At 42.5% G+C, this 19215-nt stretch overlaps 1 protein-coding gene across 6 annotated transcripts in view; it reads right to left on the reverse strand.

Annotated features, from left to right (window-relative positions):
- gabrb1 (gamma-aminobutyric acid type A receptor subunit beta1) overlaps nt 1-19215 on the reverse strand; it is a 391573-nt gene that overhangs the window by 79080 nt on the left and 293278 nt on the right. For all 6 annotated transcript variants that reach the window (XM_067988217.1, XM_067988205.1, XM_067988190.1 and 3 more), the window contains exon 5: nt 12333-12415. In XM_067988217.1, the coding sequence (XP_067844318.1) occupies nt 12333-12415 (83 nt within the window). The remainder of the gene's footprint in view (nt 1-12332; nt 12416-19215) is intronic.

The following is a 19215-nucleotide window of genomic DNA, read 5'->3' on the forward strand; positions in this document are numbered from 1 at the left end:
CACCCAACTTCCCTTCCTGGCCCCCATGTTAGCTGATATTATTAACGGTTTCCATCTCCTCAAGTACTGTCCCCCTCCCCTTCAAATCTGCCATCATCACCCCCCTCCTCAAAAAACGCACCCTTGACCCCTCTGTCCTTGTAAACTACCGCCCCATCTCCAACCTCCCTTTTCTCTTCAAAATCCTTGACCGTGTTGTCGGCTCCCAAATCCGTGCCCATCCTTCCTGCAACTTCATGGAGTCGGTGGCTAGGGAACGGAGCTTGTGGGAGGGACCGAAGACAATGGCTTTGGTCTTCCCAATACTTAGTTGGAGAAATTTTTACTCATCCAGTACTGGGTGTTGGACAAGCAGCATAACAAATCAGAGACTGTGGAGGGGTCGAGAGAGGTGGTGGTGAGGTAGAGCTGCGTGTCATCAGCGTACATGTGGAACCTGACGTGTTTTTGGATGATGTCGCTGAGGGGCAGCATATAGATGAGAAATAGGAGAGGTCCAGAGATAACGGTGCTGGAGCAGGAAGTGAAGCCTCCTCGACCAGTCTGCAGCCTTTGACACCGTTTACCACAGCATCCTCCTCCAGTGCCTCTCCTCCGTCGTCCAGCTGGGTGGGACTGCGCTCACCTGGTTTCATTCCTATCTATCCAGTCGTAGACAGAGATTCACCTGCAATGGCTTCACTTCCTGCTCCAGCACCGTTACCTCTGGACATTCCGTTCAACATTCTAACCACTCTCTGGGTAAAGAATTTCTCCTGAATTCCTTGTTAGATTTATAAGTGATTACCTTATATTTATGACTTCTTGTTTTGGACTTCCCACAAGTGGAAACATCTCCTCTATGCCTACCCTATCAAACCCCTTCACAATTTTAAAGACCTCTATTAGGTCACCCCTCAGCCTTCTCTTTTTTAGAGAAAAGAGCCTCTGCCTGTTCAGTCTTGCCTGATAGTTATAACCTCTCAATTCTGGTATAATTTTCGTAAATCTTCTTTGCACCTCCTCCAGTGCCTCTATATCCTTTTTGTAATATGGAGAAAGAAAGAATTCGAGTAATGAGGCACGACAAAGAAAATTAGTTGGGCCTCGGACCACTTCCACGAGCGGACAGCAAGCCCCCTTTGCCCATCTCCCACCCGATGGAAGTGGTCACACAAAAAAATCCACCCCAATAACTCTTCAACAGAAAAATGCATGTAAATGTCACACTGCTCATGAATTCATGTCTGTCATTACTCAACCTTAAGCAGTGAAGAATAGAAACATCATTAAAAGCGACATTCCAGGAAGTAACATTGTGATCTGACCATTTTCATTTAAGATTTCAATGCATGAAAGGACATTAAGTTGCATGGGTAGGTTAGATATGAATTTTATTTCTTGTGGACTGTTCTGTCTTAGCACCATTCTGTCTTTGTAGTCACATTCTTTCACTTATAAGCAGAGCGACATCCTTAACTGGGGAATTTCACGACAATGCTTAAAGTGGCAACAAAATCAGCAACAATTTATGGCAGCACCTGAAGTGATGCTGTACATTGGAGGTGTCGTATGCTAGGATATGGGATGTGTACGATACAGGATAATGTGGTAGCTCTCACTACTGAGTCGTATCTGTTGGAGAGACCAAGTTCCTCTCCATTGGGAAATTAGAGACTACAAGTTGAGTGTTTTGTCCATCATACATTGTCTAAATGCAAACTTCTGTGTCACACTTTCACTTAATTGGCACAATTTTCATATCATAAAACATGAACAAAGTTGAACTATAGCCAGAATAACAATCAACAATAGCCAGGCAGCAATCAATACCATTGTTGAAAAAAAAATAAAATTGGACAGTCAGCAACAGTTACCAATAAAAGAAAGGACAAGCAGAACCAATCAAATCACTCCAAAATTATTTTTTTGAATATCCCTTCTGCCACCATCTTGCCTTGTCTATTTAAACTTATCACTTATGACTGGAAATGGGATTAGTAACATAATGAAGACACAAAAATTACAACATTTTTGGAAAAATCATTAAACTTAGCTAGTTTTTCCTGTGCTTAAAACACCTTTAACAATGTTTTCTGCGGTCCCTAAGTGAGACTGAGTTCATGCAGTTTTCCAGATTCCTTATCGTTAGGTGAGCAGACTGAAGCTTGCAGTCTACAGCTCCCAGCATGCACTAGTACATACATCTTCTGGAAATATTTGAGACTGACAGCAAGACTAGACATTCACAGAGGGTTCCAGGACTTGCTGTTTGTCAGCCCTGCCAACATCCAATGGAACGTTAATAAGAACAAAAACCCACATGGAAATCATTTTTAGGACAGTGAAAGTTACTGAAATTTTGTTTTTGAGATTTTACACAAAACACAAGGTTAAGATTTAACTTCAACATTTTCGGAGGTGATTTTTCTGAAATAAACAATTTAAGTTAATCTGTTTGAGCGGTAGCTTATAGCACTTGCCATGTGCGATGAAGAAAACTTTGTGAAAGTTCAAAGTGGAGTATTTATATTTTATGTAAAAAATAGCAAAATATTGCGGATGCTGTAAATCTGAAACAAAAACAGAAAATGCTGGAAACACTCAGCAGGTCAAGCAGCAACTGTGGAGACCTAAAATGTTAACTCTGTTTCTCTCTCCACAGATGTGCTTGACCTGTTGAGTCTTTCCGGCATTTTTTGTATTTATATTTTATGGTATATTCTAAATGGTTAAAGCAGGGGCCTTTCTTTTGTTTGCTTCTACCGACAGCTCAAAAATAATTGTTAATATACAGAGTTGGTAACCTGTGGAAGGACTGCACCATCATTGGTGGGAATTTTGAATAAAAATCCAGAATTTAAAATCAACTTGTTTTGCTAACAGCGCTCACCGTTATTTATGCGCAAATCTGACAGCAGCTTCAGGCGAGCAGTTGTGCGCAGTTAAAAACGAAAATACAAAAGTTGCTGTCTGAGATGTGCCGCTCCTCCATAAGCTGTGTGAAAACGGCATCTAGTCATCTGGCTCCCCATTCAAATGTATTCAACGGCGTGAAATTCCTGTGTTGACATCGCAGATACGAACTAACCACAAAAAGTTAGGGCTTGTCCATTCCAGTCTAAACACCCTTTTAACTGTGTGATAAGTCTTAATTACTGCCAAACTACCTCTCTGGCACTGAAAATTAACTTTTACAAGTGTGGAGTCTCATTCCTTCAGATTTTAATTGTTGTTTGAGATTTTAAAAAAGTATGTAAATAACATATAAAAAAAATCTTTCTCTTTTTTATCTCTGTCTCTTACTCCAATCGTTCTTTCCCTCTCTTTATTTTGCTTTCTGTACCTGATTTGACATTGAATTCACTATTCTAACTTAAACTTCTTGGTTCTGACTCTGTGCTGCTCATTAACGATTCCTCAATCTGATTGGTTAAGGAGACACACAGTTGCTTGCCCTGTTCACACAGGTCCCAGATGCCCTGTACAGGCATGCGCTGAATGGATCTCCCGCTGACAACAACTTGCCGTGCAAAACCCCATTGAAAGTCTATGGGCAAGTGCAAGTCTAACAAACGAAAATCTGGCCAAATAAGCACTCTTGCAGAAATATTTGGCAAAGGAGAAAACATGAAAATAAGAAAAGGGTGAGTGTCGAGAGGCTAGAGCCCCCTCAACTAGTTTCTTCCTTTTCCCCCCTACCCTCCCTTTCCATTTGTTTCCCTCAGGGGCTTTGCTTTCAAAATTCAACTTTAAAAAAAAATCAATTTAGAATGAGGGAAAAAACTTTCTGTCTGCCTTTCTCTCTATTTTCTCACTCCCACGGATAGGAATTAGAATGTCTATCTCTCAAGCATATGCAATTAGCATTGAACTTTCCCAACTGTCTGGTGAAAACAATTAGCAGGCTTCAAAATTCAACGGTTATCTTTAAAAAAGTTGAAGTAGTATCAAATGAAGAAAGACATGCAGTCTCTTTTGTCTCTCTCGCTTTCTTTCTGCCCCAGTTTCTTTCTCTTTCCTTTAGTTTAATGCATTTTTTTAAAGTTTACAGAACACAAAACAAATGGTACTGTGCCCATAGATGGTGCTATGAGTGTAAATGTGTTCCATTAACTTAAGCTGGGCTCCCTAATGTTATGTGACTGTCAATCATTTGCTATTAATCTGTTTATTGGAACTCTCACTGCAACTCCTAATATTTGCCACTGGGTGACACTGTACAAATACATTTGCTGTATCAAGATGGACATCTTGGTAAAATTGAGTAAAGTAAAGGAGTTTTAAAAACTTTTTTGCTGTCCAACCTGCCCATCTATCGCACTCCCACCTCACTTGAGCACCTTTTTGTGGATGGCCTTAACATTCCACACTTTTCCAATCCCCCCAGCTAAGTACAACCAGATCTTACCACAACCTTCCCCTTTGCTCTTTACTGAACATGTTTTCTGACTGCCCCTTCCTCTCTCACTCTATGCTGCCTGTCCCTCTTCCGTTTCTCTTCCCCATTCCCTGTCCCTTTCCCACTCACCTTTCCCCTGGTCTCTTTCTCCTCCATTACTTCCTGTCACCACTCTCTGTGTACCCCTCCCTGTCCCCTTTCTGTCCCCTCTCTATCATCCGTTCCCCCTCCCTATCCTCCTCTCCCACTCCTTCCTCATCCTCACCCTCCTCCCTCTTTCTCTCCTCTTTCTATCATCTCTCCCCTTTCTCCTCCTTCTCTCATCCAAGCCTCTCTCATCTCACACTTCCTCCTCTCCCCACCCCCTTTCCCCTACCTCCTCATCCTCTCCCCTACATCCTCTCTCTCCCTTCCCTCCTCTCAGCCTTTTTCCTCTCTCCCCTCGATTTCCTCCTCTCTTCTGACATCCATTCCTTGCCCTTCCCCTCCCTCCCTTTTCCCCTCTTCCCATCCCCTTATCCCTCTCTCCTTTCCCTTGCCCCTCCCTCCTGTCTTTCGCTCCCCTCCCTCCTATTGCTCTCTCATCCTCCCCTACCATCTCTCCCTCCTCCTCTCTCTATCCACTCTCTCCACTTCCTTTTTTCCACCTCGCCCTCCCTCCCACTCTCGCCTCTTCTCTCCTTCAAATTCTCCCTCTTAACCCCTCCCTCCACACCCTCATCCCTTATCCTCCTCCATTCCGTACTACTCTCCCTCCCTATCTCCACCCTCCCAACTGCCTTCACTTTTTGCCACCTTGGTCAAATTATCCCTCTGCCTTCTAACCCTGATTAAACTGAATGTTGCAACAACAACAACAATGACAACAGTTTGCCTTTATATAGCGCCTTCAAAGTAGTAAAAACATCCCAAGCCTCGTCACAGGACTGTTTTCAGAAAAAAGAGATTTAGAACAAGTATCCAAAAGCACAGGGAGAGGCAGAGATGTTTAGGGAGGGAATTCCAGAGCTTAGGGCCAAGGCACGGCCGCCAATGGTGCAGCGATGAAAATCTGCACAGTATATATACATTATATATATATATACATATACACAAAACTTTGTTCATATATGTATGTCAATGTGTATATAATGCTGATTTTGATACAGATACCATATTGTCTAAACTATCTTTTTAGGTTAACTTTGCTGAAAATGGTCGTTGGCTAATACTGTTAGAGTCATAGAGTCATAGAGTTATACAGCACGGATAGAGGCCCTTCGGCCCATCGTGTCCGCGCCGGCCATCAAGCCCTGTCTAATCTAATCCCATATTCCAGCATTTGGTCCGTAGCCTTGTATGCTATGGCATTTCAAGTGCTCATCCAAATGCTTCTTGAATGTTGTGAGGGTTCCTGCCTCCACAACCCTTTCAGGCAGTGAGTTCCAGACTCCAACCACCCTCTGGGTGAAAAAGTTCTTTCTCATATCCCCTCTAAACCTCCCGCCTTTCACCTTGAATCTATGCCCCCTTGTTATAGAACCCTCAACGAAGGGAAAAAGCTCCTTAGTATCCATCCTATCTGTGCCCCTCATAATTTTGTACACCTCAATCATGTCCCCCTTCAGCCTCCTCTGCTCCAAGGAAAACAAACCCAATCTTCCCAGTCTCTCTTCATGGCTGAAGCGCTCCAGCCCTGGTAACATCCTGGTGAATCTCCTCTGCACCCTCTCCAAAGCGATCACATCCTTCCTGTAGTGTGGCGACCAGAACTGCACACAGTACTCCAGCTGTGGCCTAACCAGTGTTTTATACAGCTCCATCATAACCTCCTTGCTCTTATATTCTATGCCTCGGCTAATAAAGGCAAGTATCCCATATGCCTTCTTTACCACCTTATCTACCTGTTCCGCCGCCTTCAGGGATCTGTGAACTTGCACACCAAGATCCCTCTGACCCTCTGTCTTGCCTAGGGTCCTCCCATTCATTGTGTATTCCCTTGCCTTGTTAGTCCCTCCAAAGTGCATCACCTCGCACTTTTCCGGGTTAAATTCCATTTGCCACTGTTCCGCCCATCTGACCAACCCATCTATATCGTCCTGCAGGCTGAGGCTATCCTCCTCGCTATTTACCACCCTACCAATTTTTGTATCATCAGCGAACTTACTGATCATACCTTTTACATTCATATCCAAGTCGTTAATGTAGACCACAAACAGCAAGGGACCCAGCACCGATCCCTGTGGTACCCCACTGGCCACAGGCTTCCAGTCACAAAAACAACCTTCGACCATCACCCTCTGCCTTCTGCCACTAAGCCAGTTTTGTATCCAAAGTGCCAAGGCACCCTGGATTCCATGGGCTCGTACCTTCTTGACCAGTCTCCTGTGCGGGACTTTATCGAAGGCCTTACTGAAATCCATGTATACCACATCCACTGCGTTACCCTCATCCACACGCCTAGTCACCCCCTCAAAAAATTCAATCAAATTAGTCAGACATGATCTTCCCTTGACAAAGCCATGTTGACTATCCCTGATTAATCCTTGCTTCTCCAAGTGGAGACTAATTTTGTCCTTCAGAATTTTTTCCAATAATTTTCCTACCACTGATGTTAGGCTCACTGGCCTGTAGTTCCCCGGTTTTTCCCTACTCCCCTTCTTGAATAATGGTATTACATTAGCGGTTCTCCAGTCCTCTGGCACATCCCCTGTGGCCAGAGAGGTTCTGAATATATGTGTTAGAGCCCCCGCAATCTCCTCCTTTGCCTCACTCAGTAGCCTGGGATACATTTCGTCCGGGCCTGGGGATTTATCCATTTTTAGGCCTGCTAAAACCGCCAATACCTCCTCCCGCTCGATGTTAATATGTTCGAGTATATCACAGTCCCCCTGCCGTATTTCTATGTCTACATTGTCCTTCTCCATAGTGAAAACAGATCAAAAAATTCATTTAGAACCCCTCCTACATCTGCCGGCTCCACACACAGATTGCCATTTTTGTCCCTAATGGGCCCTATTTTTTCCCAAGTTATCCTCTTACCCTTAATATACTTATAAAACATCTTAGGATTTTCCTTTATTTTGCTCGCCAGTGTTATTTCATGGCCCCTCCTTTATCTCCTAATTTCTTTTTTAAGTATCCCCCTGCACTTTTTGTACTCCTCTAGGGCTTCCTCCGTCTTTAGCCTTTTGTATCTGCCAAAAGCCCTCCTTTTTTTCCTAATCCATTCTCGTATATCCCCTGACATCCAAGGTTCCCTGGAGTTCTTGGAACCACCCTTGACCTTTACGGGAACATGTTGCCATTGTATGGTCTCAATCTCCCTTCTGAAAGACTCCCATTGCTCCGATGCGGATTTTCCTACAAGCAGCTGATCCCAGTCCATTTTGGCCAGATCCTGCCTTATCCTATTAAAATCGGCCTTCCCCCAATTTAGAACCTTTATTTCCTGCCCCTCCCTGTCCTTTTCCATGACCACCTTAAATCTCACCAAATTATGGTCACTGTCACCAAAGTGCTCACCTACTAGCACTTCTTCCACTTGGCCGGCCACATTCCCTAGAATTAGGTCCAGTACCGCCCCCTCTCTTGTAACTTTCTACATGCTGGCTCAAAAAGCTCTCCTGGATGCACGTTAAGAATTTTGTACCCTCGAAGCCTTTTACACTCTGAGTATCCCAGTTAATATCGGGGAAGTTGAAATCCCCCACTATTATTACCCTATTATTTGCACAATTTTCTGAGATTTGCCTACATATCTGTTCCTCTATCTCCCCCTGACTGTTTGGGGGCCTATAGTACACTCCCATCAAAGTGCTTGCCCCCTTTTTGTTTTTAAGCTCCACCCATATGGCCTCATTAGTGGAACCTGCTAATATATCATCCCTCCTTATGCCAGTAATTGATTCTTTAATTAATATTGCGACCCCCCCTCCTCTTATACCTCCCCCTCTGTCTTGCCTGAAGATTCTGTACCCCGGAATATTGAGCTGCCAGTCTTGCCCCTCCCTCAACCATGTCTCTGTGACAGCAACAATGTCATACTCCCATGTGTTTATCAACACCTTCAGTTCATCCACCTTATTCGCAAGACTCCTTGCATTAAAATAGATGCCATCCAGCCTTGCCCTCACATATTTGCCCTGTCTTCCAAGCTGACTTGTTTTTTTCTCTATATTTGGCTGCACATCACCCCCTATTGTAGCTCCACTCTGTATCCCATCCCCCTGCCAAGTTAGTTTAAACACCCCCCAACAGTGCTAGCAAACCTCCATGCAAGGATATTTGTCCCGCTCTGGTTCAGGTGCAACCCGTCCGACTTGTACAAGTCCCACCTTCCCCAGAAGCAGGCCCAGTGATCCAGGAAACTGAAACCCTCCCTCCTGCACCAACTCTTTAGCCACGCATTCATCTGTTCTATCCTCCTATTTCTATACTCACTAGCCCGTGGCACTGGGAGTAATCCAGAGATTACAACCTTTGAGGTCCTGCTCTTTAATCTGCTACCTAGCTCCCTAAATTCTTGATGCAGGACCTCATCTCCCTTCCTACCTATGTCGTTGAAACACTTTAGGGGATAGAGTGTAAGAGAAGGAATTGAAGCTTCCCTATTTTATGGAAATCTATTTATGGCACTGGTGGCTGTCTCTTGGGCTGAGAGTCAAGGGTTCATGTCCCAGCTGGAAGTCGCTTAAGCCACTATTGAGAATAAGGGAATATGTTCTTGCTGCGCTCAAAATAGATTGAACTGTATTAGCCGCAAAATAGCAAGCCTTGTTATGGCAATCCGAGGAAAATTTAACAATGCCAGTTCACCCAGCTGCAAATGAATTTCCTGTCAGATGGTCACGGAGTAGCACTGACATTGGTTGTTTTCAAGCCAGTGGGCCGAGAAGACACTGTTTACCCAGCTGCATCATGGCAGCAGGTAGCATCTATGAGGAAATAATAGGAGAAAGGCTTCTTACAGTGTTTGTTATAAAGAAAAAAATTCATGTCACTATCCATGGAACCGTATCCTGAGAGGAACGGTGTCAGACCGCTGGAGGAGGGAGTCTCAATTACTTCAAGTTTGACATCAAATGGAGCATAAGTACAGTGCGGTATTAAACCACTTACAAAGTGCTCAGGGGAACCCTTGGACTTCTTTGGGCAACTTATAAATGTACTCGTAGCTGATTTATACGTATTGAGAATGTGGACACACCTGCTGATGCTCTCAATGTATTATAAATTTAACTACTAGGAGCAGAGCTCTGCATATGCGTGTAGACACACTTGAGCTGAGCTGGATCTGCCAGTCGCAATGGCAGCCAGGCAGTGCAGTACAGTGCAGTACAGCTAGCCGTGAATGGATACTGCAGAAATGAGTTTGAGACTGGTAGCTACAGCACAACTACCCCCTATAGGGGTGATTCCATGATCCGGAGCTCCCAGTGAGAAGGAGAGCTCATAGGGAATTCATCCTGGAAAATCGCAGCTGTGCAACCTCTGATTTCCCAAGATGCACCTTTGTGATCACTGCTCCCTGCTGGGATCATCCCTTTACATGTGCTGAATGAAAGTTCCTTAAGGACTTTATTGCGATGAGTGCTATGTCACATGGGTATATTTTATAAAGTTTCAGCAATAATACTGAAAGATAACAAACTAATTTTTGTTGCTCCTTGAAACTATTCATTGAAGCACACATCAGAACACTTTCTATTCCATTGATGTTGTTAGTGTTTTGGTTCTTGTTACAGCATCTCCCACTCAGGATGAATAGCATACTGTCAAAGAATTACACAAAATTATATAGAAATTACAACAATGAAACAGGCCGTTTGGCTCAACCGGGAATGTGTTGGCATTTTTCCTCTATACGATTAGTTGTCCTAATCCCATGTGCAGGCCCTATTCCCATATCTTTTTATCTCGCTTCTCCTTCAAATACCGATCTAACCTATTCTTAATTGTTGACAGGTGCCGATTTTCACCTTTGGCAATGGAAGTCAATGGAAAGGAGAATTGGGTGGGGCGTATAACAGATGGCCAATCCACAGCTGCCAGCTTTCCGCCCCTGCCGAAAGTGAAAATTACCCCCATGTTCTCTACTTCAAACACTAATTCCAGTTGTGCATTTCACAGTCTCACAACCTATTGTGTAAAAACAAATTTCTCCTGCTCTCTGCCCTAAATCTCTTACATTTAATCCCGTATCTATGTCCCCTCATTCTAGACCCCTCAACCACTGACTACTGAAAGTGACTGAGGACTTGAACAAGTGTGAGCTGATCAAAGAGAGTTAGCATGGATTTGTGACGGGTAGGTCATGTCTGACTAATCTAGTTGTATTATTTGAGGAGGCCACAAGCATGGTGGATAGGAGAATGGCTATGGATGTTGTCTATATCGGCTAAGGTTCCGAACAAGAGATTATTAGCAAAAATGAAAGTGCACAGAATTGGAGGTAACCTTGTGACATGAGTTGATAATTGGTTGATAGGCAGGAGAGAAAGAGAGAGGGAAAGGGAACATTTTCTGATTGGCAGGACCGTGGTGTTCCCCAGGGATCTGTACTGAGGCCTCAGCTTTTCATCATGTATATTAATGGCTTGGATGAAGGAATAGAGAGTTGTTTATCCAAGTTTTCAGATGACACTAAGTTAGGAGGCACAGTAAGTTGTCTAGATGGGAGCAAAGTTACAAAGGGCCATTGACAGACGGCAAAACTGTGGCAGCTGGAGTTCAATGTGGGGACGTGTAAGATCCAAGAAAGGCAAATCATGATATTTTCTTAAAGGTGAGAGACTAGGAGCTGTGGAGGAGCAAAGGCCTTAGGTGTCCATGTGCAAAGATCACTGAAAGCTAGTGCACAGGTACAAAAAGTAATCAAAAAGGCTAATGGAATGTTGGCCTTTATCTCAATGGTTTGGAATTCAAAAGTTAGGAAGTGATGCTTCAGTTGTACAGAGCCTCGGTCAGACCCCATCTGGAATACTGTATTCAATCTTGGACACCGAACCTCAGGAAAGATATACTGGCCTTGGATGGTTGAGGGGTGATCTAATCAATGTGTTTAAAATTATAAAGGGAGTCGATAGGGTAGATGCAGAAACTATTTCATCTGGTAGGGGAATCCAGAAGAAGATAGTATAATCTTAAAATTAGAGCTGGGCCATTTAGGTGTGAAATCAGGAAGCACTTTTTTCACCCAAAGGATAGAGGAAATCTAGAACCTTCTCCCCCAAAAGGCTGTGGATGTTGGGTCAACTGAAATTTTTAAGATTGAGGTTGACATATTTTTGTTAGGTAAGGGCACCAAGGGATATGGAGCAAAGACGGGTAAATGGAGTTCAGATACAGATCAGCCATGATCTAATTGAATGGCGGAACAGGCTTTGAGGGGCTGAATGACCTACTCCTGCTCCTAAGTACTGAAATGTGCCGTATTGTATCTTGGTACTGTAAAACCATTGCCCTGAACTAAAAAATTATCTTTCATTGATGATTAGTATTGTGACTGTTCATAAAATAGATAGGCACTACAACATTTTGAAGTGTTGGGTTCAACATCAAATATTCAACTACTGAAAAGAGAGAAAAAATTATGTTAATGAAATAAAAATAATTGAATTCCTATTTTGTATTATCCCAGACCGAGAAACCTGCTGTTCTGTGCTCAGTGTGTGAGCTGGAGTTGAATTCTAGTCAATTCTATATCCCTCATGTTGCCACAACATCTCGCATCTGCTCAGTGCTGAGGTTAGCAAGGAGTGATCTGGAGAAAGTCTGAGTAAATATCATCCAAGGTATGGATTTACAATCAAATCTCCTGATATAGTGGTATCAGACCATGGCAAAAATGATGATGATTATTAATATTCTATTTTCTATTAATTAGTTGTTAGATTCATCACAATACAGCAACTTGACCTCAATCATTGCTACTTTGCAATGAAACAGTGACTATAATAGGAGAACTTACAGCTCTCTATTTCAAGTGTGCAGTTCTGTTCATCTAAGGGGTACCTCCTCAGGTCCATCATACATGCTGCTGTGGTTGTAATTCTGTAATAGAAGAATGGAACACATTTCTAACAGTTTCTGAATACCCTTCAATAACGTTGATCGCAATCTGACACTTTGCGATTTTTGTTGGCTCGTTTGACCCTATCATTAAGGATTCATGTGAAATAAACCAAATTAATTCCAGTTCAAGGGTTTTTCTGCATGAATGGAATAACGGGAAAGGAAAGTTCTGCTGAATACAAAACAGCTGCACCATCAGCTGCACTTACTCTTCTGCTAACTGCTTCCATCTACAGGAGTTACTGTATATCAGCTGAGGTCAGAAGATTTCCTTTTACTTGAAGAATAATGCAATAAAATTACGTCCATGTACTGGCAGTGGGTGATAACTATACTAAATATCTACATTACACTTATTATCTACATATCTTTGAGAAGCAGTGAGTATTAACTCCATGGCGTAAAGAAAGCGGGGAGGGAGGATTTGCGAACGGGAAACCCAGAAAGAAGAGTTTGCCGCAGGTTCTACCGATTTTGACAGTAGGACCTGTTTTAAATCTTTTCAACAGTTTCGCACCTGACAGCCAGCCAGGTTGACAGGCTGGCTACCTGTTGGACAGGAAAGCTGCCCGGTAGCAATTGGGGTCTTGGGTGTTTGGATCGTGGAGGTTGGGGAGTGTTGGTGATCTTCGGTGTTTGGATTGCGGGGCTCCGATCGTGGTTGGGAGGGGGGGAAGGACATCGTGGGGTGGGATGTTGGACATCGCGGGAGGATTGGCCGATTGCGGGGTGGGGGGGGGATTCGGCTGATGGCGGGGCTCCCATCGCGGGGTGTTTAATAGGTAAGCTTGGGAGGATGGATGAAGCACTTCTGTTCCTCCTAGCCTGCAAGTAGTGCAATAAAGGCACTTAGCTCATGACCTGGCTCTTCTCATCTCCTTTCATCTGACGGGATTCCTGCGGCCTTTAAAACCGGAAGTGGGCGGGTTGGAGCCGGGTGGGAGTCGGGTTTCCTATTTTTTTTAATTTTTAACCCCCCACAGTCGCCTCCTCCCACAACTGCCCTGGGGTTTAAAATTACCTCCATTGTCCCTGTTCCATTAAGGTTGTTCTGAATGTTTTGGCACTGACTTTCATTCTGGATCAGATATTCCATTTTATAAGGTTCCATTTCAAGAGGACTTAGTGTTTTTACAAACATGCATGCACAGGTTCCTGTTGATTGTTTGCTAAGTGTTGATGCCAAGTGAAACTTTAATGGAAAGGGAGTGAAAGGTAGAAAGGTGTCGATAAAAGCTTATAACACAAAAAGGGGGAAAAAATTATGTTTTTTAATATTCTCTCTCTCTCTCTCTCTCTCTGCCATTTTGGGTTTCTTTCTGCCTGCCTGTGTAATTGACACAATGTATATCCAGTGTACTGGGACGTGCTGTTCTCCGTGACTGGCCTGTTTGAATAACAACGACACCTTTTGATTGGTGTGATGCTGTCCCAGCATAGTATAAGATATGCGATTTGAGAACCTTTTCACTCATTCATCTGACGAAGGGGATAATCTCCGAAAGCTTGTGATTTTAAAATAAATTTGTTGGACTATAACCTGGTGTTGTAAGATTCCTTACATTTGTCCACCCCAGTCCATCACCGGCATCTCCACATTATAACACAAAGCTGCTTCCTTTATGACGGCATATATATTCACTAAAATCACAAACTGTAGTGGGGTAGAAAAGCAAGGCCGTACAGTTTTTACAACGTAGTTGATAGCTTAAAAATAAAATTTTGATGCAGAAGATTTTTCTGAATGTTAGCAGTGTACTGCAAATAAAACTAATGTGGACAGTTGGCTCAGGAATTTAACTCTGGGGGTTATTGTGGCCTGGAAAAGGCTGGAAACCATAAACTGGAATTTCAAGGTTCATTGTGAAGCTTTATCTCTGGCATTCTATAGTCTTTTTGGATTGATACAGGATATTAAAATTCAACTGCAGCAGCTTTTATGCTTTTGGCATAAATGTGCAGATCTGGTTCAAGTGCTAACAAATCTTAAGTTGTCCTGGTCATGATCTTGTAGAGATCTGACAGCTCAGTCACATCCCTGTAGTGTTTTAGATGATGCAGTGACATGGAATAGGCCAACTTCATCCAGTGCAGTGATCTTAGTGACTTTGATGAGCACTGATGTTGCTGACTGTGGCATGCAGAATTGGACTTTCTTGAGAATTCTTACTCTTCTATCAGCTTGTCCAGTTACCTCCACCACCTGTTTTCCCCAGTGTACTTCTGATGTGATTACCAGACAGATACCTGTAACGAAAGAATGCTTGGTACCTTATAAACAAAAGCTGGATGGCAGCAATGAAGCCAAACCTTACTGACAGAGCTATTGACTTGGTCTTCTCAGCACTGAAAATAATGCACTCTCTGTCAGCCTGCTGCCCAATTCTGTTTATATCTCCCTGTACTGGTTCAGTCAGTACTCACTTTTAGCATAGAGAGCTAACCACACTGTGGAGAACATTGGTGTCTGTCAAAAGAAAATCACTTTTTTGAGGACTAAAAACAAAAAACAAAAAAACTGCAGATGCTAGAAATCTGAAATAAAAACAGAAAATGCTGGAAGTACTCAGCAGGTCAAGCAGCATCTGTGAAGAGAACACACCAGTCAATGTTCTGGGTGCGGACCCTTCTTCAAAAACAGTTTCGAAGAAGGGTCCACTGGCCTGTTCTCTCTACAGATGCTGCTTGACCCGCTGAGTGTTTGTGGCATTTTCTGTTCTTGTTATCACTTTTAAGGACATCTTCCAGATCACTGAGGTAGGTGAGAGAATTTGAGCTCGGGCATGCTTTCCTGAGGGACCTCATGCATAGTTATTGTGATAAGATGAACATCTATTGATCAAGAACTGATGGTGTGCCTCAGCTGACACACATCAAGATTCCAGTTTCTCAGTAAACCCAGGATGCAATATCTTATTGGATGGCATGGAAATGTTTCGGACTGTTGTTCTTGAGCCACATTGGTGAGCACACAGCAGATTGTTACAATGCGGTACTGCTTCTCGTCTAATGTGTTTTCTATGCGATTCAACAAATTAAGTAGTAGAGCTGCTAATCATAGTTTCAGTGTCTGACTTCGATCCCTGCTTAAAAGAAAGCATGATGTTGCTGCCCAGCACTTAAATAAAAAGCACTGGTTTCAGAGCCAATTTAAACAGATAAGCAAATGCAGAAGCTCTCTCCTTAAACAGACTTCTGAGAACCTAACCATCCTTATTATCTAGGTTAATAGTTTTTCTAGGATCATGTTTTTGAAGGAGTTGTCCATCTTTCTCGGTTGATCCTAATTCAGACACACATGGCTGAGATGTTTAGTATCAGACATTGGATCTGATCTGATTTTTCGTCATATTACGGTGTTGAAAAGGAGAGTTAGTCCTGATGTTGGCTACTTTTCTGATTTATTTAAGATTCCAAGTATTTCCATTTTTCTTTTTATCACTGATGCGTGACTCGTGGGTTTACTGACTGTCGCACGCAATGGATCAAAGGATTATATAAATGAACTGCCCTCTTACATCACAAAGCCGCGTGGAACTCTCCAGGTGATCTGTTGCAGCCTTGTAAGTTTTGAGAGGAGCCCAGTCACCATCAGTTCCGCTCTGGTTAAATGACGTCAAGTAACAGATCTTGCCTCATCTGCAAGCAGTACCAGATTCCAGTTAAAGGTTATTTTCTAAGATTAATGAACTGGAGGTTCCATCCCTTACTGTTGTCATGGAGACAGTTCTGTCAGCTGAATGTGTTAATATGGGTTTACATTTGCTTTTCTACTAGGCAAATAGTACTTGGAGGATAGAAAATGTGGCATTAACTCATTCTGCAGTGAGCATAATTTTTCATGTACAACAATGTTAATTCTCTTTTAAAGGATAGAACAGACAAAAGAAATGTTTTCCCAGGGTATAAGTTCATTGGGATCACATTTTTGCACAGATCTGGTTTTCTTTTTTTTTTACTTGGCTGCAGATAACTCCTGAGATCACCCACTGTGAATAATTCTGAAGCACACCATAAATGGTTGGATACTGGTACATCAATATGATGGGTATCTCACGGACAAGACAATGAAACTTACGGGTGACTTAGTTACAGAACTTTAAGAATTTTCATCGAGAGTTGAGGGACTGAATGGAATCTTTCTGCTTTTAAACAATATGTTCTGTAGCGCTACTGTATCATGGTGAGACACTCAGATATTTTATGTACTCATGTGAAGTGCAGGAGCCCTTCTCTACAGTGCCCCCTAAGGGAGCCATGAACTGCTATAGGAAAGGTAATGTTATGGAGGAGTGGTTTGTATATTTTGTTTATTTTTAAATAAACTATAAACAATGGCCCAGAAATTGCTTAAAAAAGAACAGTGAGCTCCTCTTGGTTCGCTGGCAATATGACAGCTTCGAATTAAAGGGATATTGCCAGCTGGAATCAGTGGAAACAACGGACCAGCGCCAACTTGCTCTTCTGCCCAGCTGGAAAGTAAATAATATCGCCACAAAGCAGGTTCACTTAAAAATATCTGGTCTAAGCTAAATTTTAACAGTGCGGTAAATCTTAATGACTGCCAAACAACTAAAAATTAACTTTTAAAGATGTGGTGTCTCATTACTCCTTATTTTAATAGTTTCTGGTCATTACATTTTTTTTTAAATTAAAAAATTAATTTTTTTGTTACTTTTCCCTTCTGTCTCTTTTATTTAATTTGATTATTTCTTGCCCTTTTTATTCACATTCACTTTCTCTAATAGGAAGATGAGAAGAGCCCAGCATTAGCTTCAGTGAAGCTAGGACCCATGGGAGAAGTGAGAGGATCGATCTCTCCCCCGACCAATCAGATTGCAGCATTTTTGACAAGTTGCAAAACCCTCTTCAAGCTACAATGGAAAATCCAGGATGTGAAAGGTACAACATTAAAATAATTTGTAAAAACAGTTATAGACAGTGAAAAAAAGGGTAAGAAACTGGATAAAGATTCTAATGGGCTTGAATATTGTGTGTTTTTCCTATTTGGAATATTATAATATTCAGAAAAAAAACTTACAGGTTAATCACCACTATAGAGCTCACAGAATCCTGAGTCGTATTGACAATGTAAGGCTCACATAAACTCCACTTGTATTCAAATCAAATTAACAACTTTTTTTTATATCTAACTGCATCCTAAAGTCACATAGAGTTTTTAAAGGTAAGTATTTAAATGCATTTTATCACCAAATTGCATGTACCTTATCCTAATTATTAGAACCTAGAAAGAAAAAAAAACAATAGCTTTAACATTTCTGGGGCCAGGAGGGCGGTTTAGTGATGCACTGACAATCAGTGGACATATTATAATGCAATAAAAATACGTCACACCCTTAGCAAGGCTATGGGAGGAGCTTGAAAAGCTTAAGGGTGGTTTCACATGCAATCCCTTGGCAATGATTGCATTGCCAAAACCGACAGAAGACGGCCCCATATTTAAAAATAATTTTGCTGCAGTGTCACAGCTGCAGGCCTTCCAATGCTATGCCAAGGTGCCACAGCAAAATTATGTCCCCGCCCCCCCCATCACCCAGCTCAGATGGGAGCTCCAGTTAGACCAGAAATGGCGTAAGGGCCTGCCGAAAATGCTTAAATTGGTCTGACCTCTGGACTTTGGACGGAGTTCAGTAACATTGTCAGCGGATTGGGGTAAATTCTGCCCCAAACAATTCCATCCCCCAGGTCCTCACCGGGAATTTCTGTCAGTCATAAATCCCCATAATGTAATGGCATATCTCACTACAAACAATCAATTGATTATTTTCTATGGGGTAAATTTCATTGATTACCTTTGTGTGATGGGAGCACACGACAGGATTGCAGCCGTGGAAACATTCAAGTACTCAAATCACTAAAAGCTAGTGCCCAAGTACAAAAAGCAATCAAAAAGGCTAATGGAAGATTGGCCTTTATCTCAAGGGCACTGGAATATCAAGGGGAGAAAATTATGCTTGAGTTGTACAGAGCTTTGGTCAGATCCCTCAGATCCCATCTAGAGTTTTGTGTTCAGTTTTGGGCATCGTACCACAGGAAGGTTATATTGGCCTTGGAGGGGGTGCAGTGCAGATTCACCAGAATGATACTGAGGCTTAGAGGGTTAAATAAAGAGGATAGGTTGCATAAACTTGGCTTATATTTCATTGAGTATAGAAGATTGAGGCGTAATCTGATCGAGGTGTTTAAAATGTTAAAAGAATTTAATAGGGTAGAACTAAGTTCCATTCTCCCATTACCTGTGCTTGCTGACCTACATTGGCACCAGGTCCAGTAACGCCTCAAATTTAAAATTCTCATCCTTGTGTTCAAATCCCTTAATGGCCTCTCCCCTCCAACCCTCCAACCCTCCGAGAACTCTGCGTTCCTCCAATTCTGACCTCTAGTGCATCCCTGATTTCCTTTGGCCCATCTTGGTGGCCGTGCCTTCAGCTATCTAGGCCCCAAGCACTGGAATTCCCTCCCAAAACCTCTCTATATCTCTACTTCTCTTTCCTCCTTTAAGACACTCCTTAAAACCTATCTCTTTGACCAAGTTTTTGATCACCTGTCCGAATATCTCCTTATGTGGGACATTTCACTATGTTAAAGGCGCTTTATAAGTGCAAGTTGTTTTTGTTGTTGATGGGGGGAATCAAGAACGAGGGGAAATAATCTCAAAATTAGAGCTAGGCCATTTAGGAGGAAAATCAGGAAGCATTTTTTCACACAAAGGGTAGTAGTAGTCTGGAATTCTCTCCCCCAAAAGGCTGTAGATGCTG

Source organism: Heptranchias perlo, chromosome 1 (assembly GCF_035084215.1).
Source record: "Heptranchias perlo isolate sHepPer1 chromosome 1, sHepPer1.hap1, whole genome shotgun sequence".
Taxonomy (NCBI): Eukaryota; Metazoa; Chordata; class Chondrichthyes; order Hexanchiformes; family Hexanchidae; genus Heptranchias; species Heptranchias perlo.